The sequence below is a fragment of the Durio zibethinus genome, chromosome 15 (genome assembly GCF_047325235.1).
Source record: "Durio zibethinus cultivar Kanyao isolate XHJ-2024 chromosome 15, ASM4732523v1, whole genome shotgun sequence".
Classification (NCBI taxonomy): Eukaryota; Viridiplantae; Streptophyta; class Magnoliopsida; order Malvales; family Malvaceae; genus Durio; species Durio zibethinus.
The window spans coordinates 8,646,343-8,655,883 of NC_143176.1; the positions used below are offsets into that span (position 1 = coordinate 8,646,343).

At 29.8% G+C, this 9,541-nt stretch overlaps 2 protein-coding genes across 3 annotated transcripts; both read left to right on the plus strand.

The window, feature by feature from the left end:
- The first annotated feature begins 913 nt into the window (after positions 1 to 913).
- Positions 914 to 4,989, plus strand: LOC111302365 (mitochondrial outer membrane import complex protein METAXIN-like). The gene is made up of 6 exons (XM_022898290.2): positions 914 to 1,192; positions 1,906 to 2,240; positions 2,442 to 2,518; positions 2,654 to 2,714; positions 3,905 to 4,067; positions 4,621 to 4,989. Exons 1-6 carry the CDS (start codon positions 1,027 to 1,029, stop codon positions 4,803 to 4,805), a joined length of 987 nt encoding a protein of 328 aa, XP_022754025.1. The 5' UTR covers positions 914 to 1,026; the 3' UTR covers positions 4,806 to 4,989.
- Positions 4,990 to 6,046: 1,057 nt separating this feature from the next.
- LOC111302367 (uncharacterized) lies at positions 6,047 to 8,032 on the plus strand. 2 transcript variants are annotated; one of them, XM_022898291.2, is made up of 4 exons: positions 6,047 to 6,319; positions 6,410 to 6,517; positions 7,328 to 7,402; positions 7,630 to 8,032. In XM_022898291.2, exons 1-4 carry the CDS (start codon positions 6,186 to 6,188, stop codon positions 7,859 to 7,861), a joined length of 549 nt encoding a protein of 182 aa, XP_022754026.1. In that variant the 5' UTR covers positions 6,047 to 6,185; the 3' UTR covers positions 7,862 to 8,032. The 2 variants fall into 2 exon arrangements, with proteins under 2 accessions (XP_022754026.1, XP_022754027.1); XM_022898292.2 differs by lacking the exon at positions 7,328 to 7,402.
- The last annotated feature ends 1,509 nt before the right edge of the window (positions 8,033 to 9,541 follow it).

The following is a 9,541-nucleotide window of genomic DNA, read 5'->3' on the forward strand; positions in this document are numbered from 1 at the left end:
TGTTAACTAATATAGTACTTAAAAGATTGTTTGTGCATCATGTGTCATCATTTGGAGATAATCACGATAGGGATAAGTGATAAATTCATAATTTAAGTATTATATTGGAGATTTTTTAAGTTTAAGTATTACATTGAATATTTTACTATAATTTAAGGATAATTTATAACATTAATCCTTTGTAATATAATATAAAATATTAATATTATGAATGGTCCTTAAACTATATTAAAATGTTAAATGTGATACTTAAACTTTAAAACTGTATATGAATTATGAATATATTAATTAATGTGGTATTAAAAGAGTTATTTATCCATCACATATCATTATTTAAAGTTAACTATATTAGGGTAATATTTTATTTTCTAATTCAAATATTTTTTTAACATAATTCATAAATAAAAATTAATTTACTTATCAATAAATATATTTATTAATTTAATAATTTAATAATATTTTATTATAAAATAAATAAATATTATTAATATTTTACAAATTATTAATTTTAAACAAGATTAAAATTATTAATTTATATAACTATTACAATATGCATAATTATTTTCATATTTTTAAACAAAATAATTTTTAATTTTTAATAATACCAAATACAATGATATTTAATTTTTAATAATTAATAATTATTAATCAAATAAAATTATTTCAAATCTTAACAGTTAAGATCAATTTGGTAATAAAATCATCCAATTTAGTAATAAGATCACTTAGTGATTCCATTAACATAATGATCATATAAAATAATATTAGCACATTAAAAATTTTTAAAATTCAGCTACTATATCAAGATATCATTATAATTTAGGGATCATTTATCATATTAACCCTAATATGATTTAAATAAAATAAATAAATGATTAGTTAAAAAACAAAAACCACATAAAACCCTACCACCTCAAAGAACAAAAACCCATTAAAAGACTAGTCCTGTGCTTTTTATCTTCTTCTTCTCAAACACTTTGTTAAATTACTGACAGAGATAGCTGAAGTGAAGAGGAAAGAAAGAAAATGGAGCAAGTGGCAGAGAGGGAAGCCGAAGAGTTGACGCTGGTCGCAAGAAAGCCTTGCTTTGATCTCCCAACTGCTTGCCCTCTTTGTTTACCCGTTTTCATCTATCTCAAGCTTGCCCACATTCCCTTTCGTTTGTCTTTCAATTCCATCTTCCCTGATTCAGGTTTTCTTTCCTTCTCTCCTTTTCTTTTCTTCCCCATTCAATTGGGTTTCTTTTATTGGGTTATTTGATTCTCTTAGATTTCTTCTTCCTGGTTATACAATGTTGCCATGGGAACATTTAGCCAAACGCTCGGCTGCAGAACTTAACAGCTAACCTAAAACATTGAATTCTCTAGGATGTTACTTTGGGGTTGCTCTTGTAATCTAGGTTGGGGGTTTGGGGAGGATATATTGAGTGCATTGATTCATTACAACTGTAAATTTTCAATTGGAAGCAAACATGATCCTGGTGATTTTCTTTTTTCTGTTAAACAACCTTTTTGACATGTTTCTGTAAGCATACGTATTTGAGATATCTATAAAGCTTGAAATTGATGATTACCACCATTTTTGTGTTTTTTATAAACCAGACAATGATCTTACTCTTACTTTATTGTTAAGTTTGGGGCACAGTGGTGGAATGTGATCCATATATTCAACCTCACAACATGGAAAAGGTTTAGCTATTGTTTTGAATATTTAAATAATTGGTTGAAGTCCCTTATTTTGAGATATCACCACTGGTCACTGTCCAATAGCCTGCTTATTACTATTATGTTTTACTGACCTATTGCTGTATCATAAACGTCTGCATGTCAATTGTGTTTATCACATGCAAATTTGTATTTGGGTAAATAGATATATTCATATAATGCATTTTTATTTCTATGTCAGACCAAATTCCTTATGTTGAATCTGGTGTTTATGTTGCCTACAATAATGAGAACGGTGGGGTTATTGATCGTTTAAAGCAAGATGGTATTGTTGATCTGGACTCTGAATTCGAATCTGTCCCTGATTGGATATCAACAAAAGCAATGATTAGCTCTTGGCTAGCTGATGCAATGATGTATGAGCTATGGGTGGGGTCTGATGGAAGATCAGCCTACAAGATTTATTATTCTGATCTTTCCTGGCCAATAGGAAAAATTCTATTCCTAAAGCAAGTATATATCATAAAACAGCGTCTTGGAATAACTAAAGACAATGCCGAGCAGAGAAAAGATGAGGTCCCTCTTTTACCTTTGATTTTTCCTTGTATTTCTTCTTTCTCTTGTGTGAGTCTGCATGCATGTACACATGAAGTCAGCAACGCTTACATTTGTGCTACTAAGAAACAGTAGAGATGTACTTTCATATACTGACATCTGTGTTGAGGGTCAGTACTAGATTTTCAAAATTGTAATTATTTATGTTCTCCTTATGGGCAGATTTACAAGAGAGCAAAAATTGCTTACTGCGCTCTGTCTACTAGGTTAGGAGAACAGAGCTTCCTCTTTGATGATAGGTAATTCCTATTGATATCCTGGTGTAGATTTTAAAACCTGTTTGCTATAGTACTTTTGAGTAGTTTCTTAAAAGGAGTAGTGTTTTACTTAAACCTGATGATGATGTAGACAACTGCATTATTACATGTTTGCAGGCCATCAAGTTTGGATGCAACTTTTCTTGGACATGCTTTTGTCACCCTTCATGCATTACCTGTGAGTTACTTCAGAAGCTATACTATTGTATTCTAGCTGTTATCTCTGGAAGATGATTTTGACTAATCATATGGTTGATTTAAATCATTATAAATGCTAAACTTGGATTCAAACATCTTATGTGACCTATGTTGAGTAGGACTATTTGCTTCTGTTAAACATTCAGTAAGCTGAAAAAACTTGAGTTACTGGGAAGATGCATAATTGCCAAAGTTTTGCTGTCGATGGGAGCAACACTATGCAAATTTACATAGCTGTAGACTGTAGTTAAGGGAAACATTCCTGCTGATTATTTTTCTGCAATAATCTTTATAGGTTTTGCAGATAAGTGGTGTGTTTGTCATGACAGATATTGTTAAAATGTTCATTTATGTCAAACATCAAAGTCATTTTATATCTTTCATGGCAATTATTAACAATTTGATAGGTTCTTATAATAAGATGTACATGGTACCTGATGCCTGATGGTGTATATTGTAATGATTGTGGCTGCTTTTACCTAAAGATGGAAATTATGAGTTTAGGAACTTTTATGATGCTTTGCTAAACTGCCATCATAGCCAAACACGAAATACATGATTCTGAGTCTCCAGGTCCACTAAAAGCAAAAGGTGGTATAGTAAGTTAAAAATCACTCCTTAGGATCTTTGCTATAATGGGATAGTGATGATTGACTTTATGCTTTGTGATTTTAATCCTGATTTCAATTTAGATTCTGCTAGAGATATTTCCTCTTGAAAAGAAAAGAAAAGAAAAGAAACATAAGTAGTAGTCAAGGAAGAATTCAAATAAGAATACAGAAGATCAAGGAAGAATTTAAATAAGAATATAGAGGATCCTATATATGAATGAATAGAAGTCCAGTATCACAGCTTCTACAATACAGAACTTTCCCCTTTTCAAGTGTTAGGGGATTTGCTGATATATTCATGGAAAGTACTGTATGCAGAAGTGATCTATTTACTTGCAATTTGAGCTACTCTTAATATGGTTATTGAATGTGCTAAACCATAGACTCAACCTTAGACCATATAGTAAGTTTTGTTTAGTAGAGAAGAAAGATAGCAATTAAATTTAATTAAAATATATTCATTCTCCATTTCCATCTTTCCTACCAAGCAAAGCCCAAATGCATTTTTTTTTGTATCTTTTGGACTTATTTGAAACATGTTGCAATTCTGCACTACTAGAACACATCAGTGCTTCGAAGCAAACTCTTGGAGCATGATAATATTGTCAGATATGCCGAAAAACTTAAAATGGAGTTGATTGAGTCTGGTTCATCATCTACTGGTGCACAATTTCACTCGGTCCCTTCATCATCAGCTCCGAGAAAAGGTCCCTCAAGTTGGAGTAAGTTAGTGCATCTGAAAGTGACTTTTTTTTTTCCCCTCTTTTTGTTAATTAGTATTAATTACTTTGGTTTATGGCTGTCTGGTCTTGGCCTTCATCATCTTCTTCCTTTAATAATTTTCCTTATACCTATACTTTGCTTTTGGATGTAAAAAGTTTTATTTTATCCTACAATTTACAGTTATAAAACTTATCCTTTTATGCCATTTTAAATGAAAAGAATTCTAAGAATGATCAGTGTTTTGGCTGTTGTGCTACTGATGTCAGGAAAAATTCAGGCTATATTATTTTCAGGAAACAAAATTTATTTTGATATTTGATTTTATGAGCATTGAACTGTAGTATTGATATGGTTATGTTGTTTTACTGATGTTTTTGATGATAATGCTAAGTCTGCTGCTAAGTCTGGATATGCATTATGCAACTTGTGATGCCTTTTTGTAATTTGAGTTTATTCCTATATGCTGCTGGATATTGGTGTCAACTAACTCATTTTATCAAGACAATTTGGAGCTATAGTAAACATGGTTTCCTTCCTTTTGTCCCCCATTAGGTTCAAAGCCAAAGAGCAAGCCCAAGAAGGAGAAAACAGAGGAGGAGAAAACATTCAAGAGGAGGGTAAAATATTTTTTAGCAGCCCAGCTACTCTCAGTTCTACTTTTTCTCTCTTTGATGGGTGGATATGATTCTGGTGACGTGGAGCTCTACGATGATGATGAAGGCCTCGCTTTAGATTGAGACAATCTCCCATTTTCCTACAAACATGGTCCTCATTACTTATATTTTTACATGATTACCGAGAAGGCTAGTAATCTGTTGAGGTTGAATTTGTAATATTGTATTACAATGTGGAAAATAAGAATATTAATTTAAATGTATGATTTGTACAATAGGCGGCATATTTTGGTTGGTATCTTTGCAATTTGATGTGTTGTATTTTTTTTATTTAAATGGGTGAAGGGAATAAGTACTATATATTAGAGGGTTCAGGAGTTTTCTGTAGACCTTAAACCATCTGTGGTGCAATAATGCATTTGATTATGGTTGGTGATTTTTATTTTTATTTTTCAATTAAACAGGCGAGGGGTTTTTGTGCTTTGCTTCGTAGTAGTAGATCACCTTTCCGGACTGATCAAGATTGAAATGATATGGATACATTTAACTCGACTACGCCTCCGTAGTGGTAGACAGAACTTATTAAACATTTTAAGCAAAAAATGAAAAAAAACAAAAATTTCTGCTGAAAGAGTTGAATATTTAAAAATGATTAAAACTCTTTATAAAGATCATATTAATATATCTACTAAATTTAATAATTATTATATGTTTAATTACGATACAACAAAAATAATAATGATTAAAGCATCAATGAAAACATAATTGTGTATTTTATACTTTTACCACTTAATGGTAAAGCTGTCATTTTCTTTGAGGGCTACAATAATTTTATTAACTTTCTACAGATAATGATATCTTTTATAAAATTATAAAGTACAAATTATAATTATAATCAAATTTATATATACAAAATCATTAAAAAATCAAATAAATTAATCAATAAGTTACAACATAAATAAAAAAATTTAATATAAAGTTGAATCAAATCTATACATGGTAAGACTTTGAACTCAAAACTTTAATGTTTTAATTTTTCTTCTTTATCACTAAACCAGGGACTCTTAACAATAATGACATATGTAAATTATAAAAAAATAAAAATTTTTATTTTCTCTGAAAAATATTTTTTGAAAGCCTATTTAAGCAAAAAAAAAAAAAAGCCTATTATTAAGAAAAAAAGAGCCTAAATACTAGTTTAATCTAAATGTACCTTAATTTTTCTAAATAAAAAAGTCAATTTAAAAAGAATTTCAGTTGTAATAATTAATAAGGTTGTTTAGTGGTTTATTAATCTCGTAGTAAATAATTTTGATAATGGACTAAATAGGCTTTAAAATAATTTGAACCAAAAGCTACAAATTGAGGCAGCCCAAGTATTTTTGCCCTAGGCAAGAAAGCAGCTGCCCCTTTCCTCCTCTGTGAAATCCAGCCACCAACGACGGAAAACCAAAGCAGCGGTCTCCCTTTCTTTTCCCTTGTATTCCATCGTTGTTAAGAGGGATGAGGCAGCTAAAATTTCATGAAAAGAAACTTTTGAAGAAAGTAAATTTTTTGGAATGGAAAAGAGAAGGTGGCCACCGAGAGAATCTCGTTATGCACCGTTATCATGTCACTGGCCGTGATGATTACAAGAAGTATCTCATTTCTCAACCTCCTTCTCTTGATTCTTGAGTTGGGTTCTTTTTTTTTTTTTGGTTAATTATTGTGGTTGAAATCCAAAACAGGTATTCGAGTTTGTGCCGGATGGCGCAGAAGTTGGTTAATGTATTGAAGCAGATGGACCCCAGAGATCCTTTTCGAATCGAGATGACTGATTTGCTGTTAGAAAAGCTGTGAGTTTTCTTCATTGAAATATGATTATATCATACTACTTCTGGTTTAAGCTAGTAGTGGCTGTGCCACTAGGATTTTTTGTTCTTTTTTCAATATTCTTTTGGTATAAAAGAAAAAATATATTGTAGATGTTCTGAATGAATATTTCATGCTGTTAACCTGTATAAATGCATAATAGACCATGCAGAATGGGATTACTTCAGGGTATTGCTTGTCGGTGTTTTTCATTTGCTGCATGCTTTTTTTATTTGGATTGCTGTAGAAAATGAATTTTAGTTGAAGAACCGATGCTGCCAAGGAGGATGAACGAAGTAGGGAGAGAGGAGAAGAGGGGAATGAGTGAGAAAAGGGAGGGAATATCGATTTCCAAACATCCCAAAGTTTGAATGAAACTGACAAAATACATAATACAACTTATACTGACAGTCAGTATATCCTATTCTAATAAATAGGAAATTTCGAGGATCAATGCTAGACGCTAGTAAAATCCTAAGAACACATGCCCGAAAGGCGGTTTTAAATCTATGATGCCCTGCTTTTCTTCATATGCTTTTGCAAAGAAAACAAAAATTATTATATTCATACTTCAGATCATTGTGCTTTGTCATTAGTATCACCTGAATCCTTTACTGTTCAATGATAGATATTATTCGTTAATTTATATGTACATGTTGTTATGAGATCATTTAATGGAAAAGATCAAGATGTTAGATTTTGAAATATTTGACTTGAGATTTCCTTTAAATGCATGAGTTTGCATATCTTAAATAAAAGACTTGATTCATCTGTCATTTCTCTATCACTGGCAGATACAATATGGGCGTAATTCCAACTAGGAAAAGCTTGGCTCTATGTGATCAGTTATCAGTATCATCCTTTTGTAGGTAATTGAATGATTCAACAATTGAATAATTATTAACCTGGCATGGTGCTCATAACGAATGCCAAGAACAGTTAAGATTAGACTCTGCTTTGCAATGGCTATTGTTTGACAAAAAATTTCTTTTACTGCAATAGTTAAAGTTGAGGTTCTTTTGCCTGAATGATGGTAGTTCTTAATGTGCCTTTCTTCTTCCAAGTAGCCACTCTTTGCGTTCTTCTTTGCTTGCAGACGTAGGCTTTCAACTGTCTTGGTTCACCTAAAGTTTGCCGAGCACTTAAAAGAAGCAGTCACATATATTGAGCAGGGACATATTCGAGTGGGTCCAGAGACAGTGACAGACCCAGCATTCCTTGTAACAAGGAACATGGAAGACTTCATTACATGGGTAGACACATCTAAGATACGGAGGAAGGTGCTGCAATACAATGAGAAGTTGGATGATTATGATGCAATGAACTGAAATATCAGAGTTTAGTTTTCCATTTTGTTTTCTATATTTTCAGTTTTTTCTCTGAAGGTGATTGAGGCTTTGTTATTTTATATATTTGTCAATTCTGTAGGTTGGGAAAAGAGCTTATTTTGTTGTTTCAGGGACTGTTTTCTTTCTATATATTTGAAGATTTTATCTCAAGCTTTGGGCTTTCCATATGATATAATAGGGAGCCTTGTTTGTTGCACTAAGCGATGGGGGATTATTATTAATACTAATAAAAGTAATGGAGGCTTAAGATACAAGATGCTTGGATTCTATATGTATATATGGGTATTTTTCTTTTTCATATATTCATGTAATTCGACAAATCACAATATTATAAAAGTGAGTTGAGTCAAATGATATAATATTTTGGCTACATTCATTGCCAAGTGAGGTTCACTTATAGTTTTTTTTAATATAAGAAATAATATTTTCTTCTTAACATTAAATTTCTAAATGGTTTCAAATTTTAAGTCTTTTCTTAATAACCACTTTTTTCATATTTATTTTTTCTACTAAATCTATTTTTTTTTGTCATTTTTTTTCAGAAAGTTTAAGAAAAACAAAACAATTAGTTATATTTTTAATCAATTATTATGGTTGGTTACATGATTCTCCTCATTAATTAGTTATTTTATTAATTTTAAATAATTAAAACTTAATCTAATATTTAATAAATCATTATACTAACCAATTCTTGAAACAAAGTTATAGTTCTATTATGTTTTTATTATTTAAGTGTGATTATTATTCATATTGATTTATATAATCACTTTCAATCACAGTGTTCAACTTAACTCTACTTTTGTTATTTTTTTAAAAATTAAAACATGAAAATCTAATTGCTATGATAAATAATTGCATCAATTTCACTTTCTTATTTGTAATTACTGTATCGTTGTGGTAAATAACTACATTAACTTCACTTTCTTATTTGTAATCACAAAAATATTAAATCACTTGAGTTTTTATCATTTCTTTAGATGAGTTTTATCTTACGTATCTATTGGTTAATGGTGAGAAATAACTCACAATAAGTAGAGAATATCAATGTCTACTGATTAGATGTCAAAAGATTTTTACTAAAAATTAGAATTGTCTTATCATATATTGGAGGTTTATATATATATATATATATATATATATATATATATACACATTTTCTTTACGCTTAAAACCACTTTTATTTCATTCTTTATTTTTTACAATTTTTTGTTTTATCTATAAATAAATTTTTTAAAGTTGGCTGATTTAGCATTTTAGTTTAATTTGCAGATAGTACCTAGATTAAAATATTACTAGAATTTATAAGGTTTGGGACGGATCAAATATATTACACAATTTATTTCTAGGTTTAATATAGTTCTATCTTCTCAAGTTTATTTAATTAATTGTGGTTGATGGTGGTATATATGCATTATATGTGTTTCTTACATGAAATTTGAAACATTAACTAAAAGCAAATGGTTAAAAATAAAATATTAATAGTAAAATAAATACAAATAATGAAATTTTAGAAAAATTGTGAGTGACAAATTTTTTAAAAATTTCTAGGTGATGAATTTTCATCTAATTACACAAAATTTTTTTCTACGTTTTATAATCATAATTTTAAATTTCAAGAATCATATGTAAATATTAAAATATTAAATTTATTCAATTGCT

What these genes read in the sequence shown, in the direction of transcription:
- LOC111302365 (XM_022898290.2), top strand. Translation starts at nt 1,027, where the DNA reads ATGGAGCAAGTGGCAGAGAGGGAAGCCGAAGAGTTGACGCTGGTCGCA. An exon ending in AGCTTCCTCTTTGATGATAG is followed by an intron (nt 2,519 to 2,653) that starts GTAATTCCTATT and finishes ACATGTTTGCAG; the next exon opens with GCCATCAAGTTTGGATGCAA. An exon ending in AAAAGGTCCCTCAAGTTGGA is followed by an intron (nt 4,068 to 4,620) that starts GTAAGTTAGTGC and finishes GTCCCCCATTAG; the next exon opens with GTTCAAAGCCAAAGAGCAAG.
- LOC111302367 (XM_022898291.2), top strand. Translation starts at nt 6,186, where the DNA reads ATGAGGCAGCTAAAATTTCATGAAAAGAAACTTTTGAAGAAAGTAAAT. An exon ending in GGCCGTGATGATTACAAGAA is followed by an intron (nt 6,320 to 6,409) that starts GTATCTCATTTC and finishes AATCCAAAACAG; the next exon opens with GTATTCGAGTTTGTGCCGGA. An exon ending in GATTTGCTGTTAGAAAAGCT is followed by an intron (nt 6,518 to 7,327) that starts GTGAGTTTTCTT and finishes TATCACTGGCAG; the next exon opens with ATACAATATGGGCGTAATTC.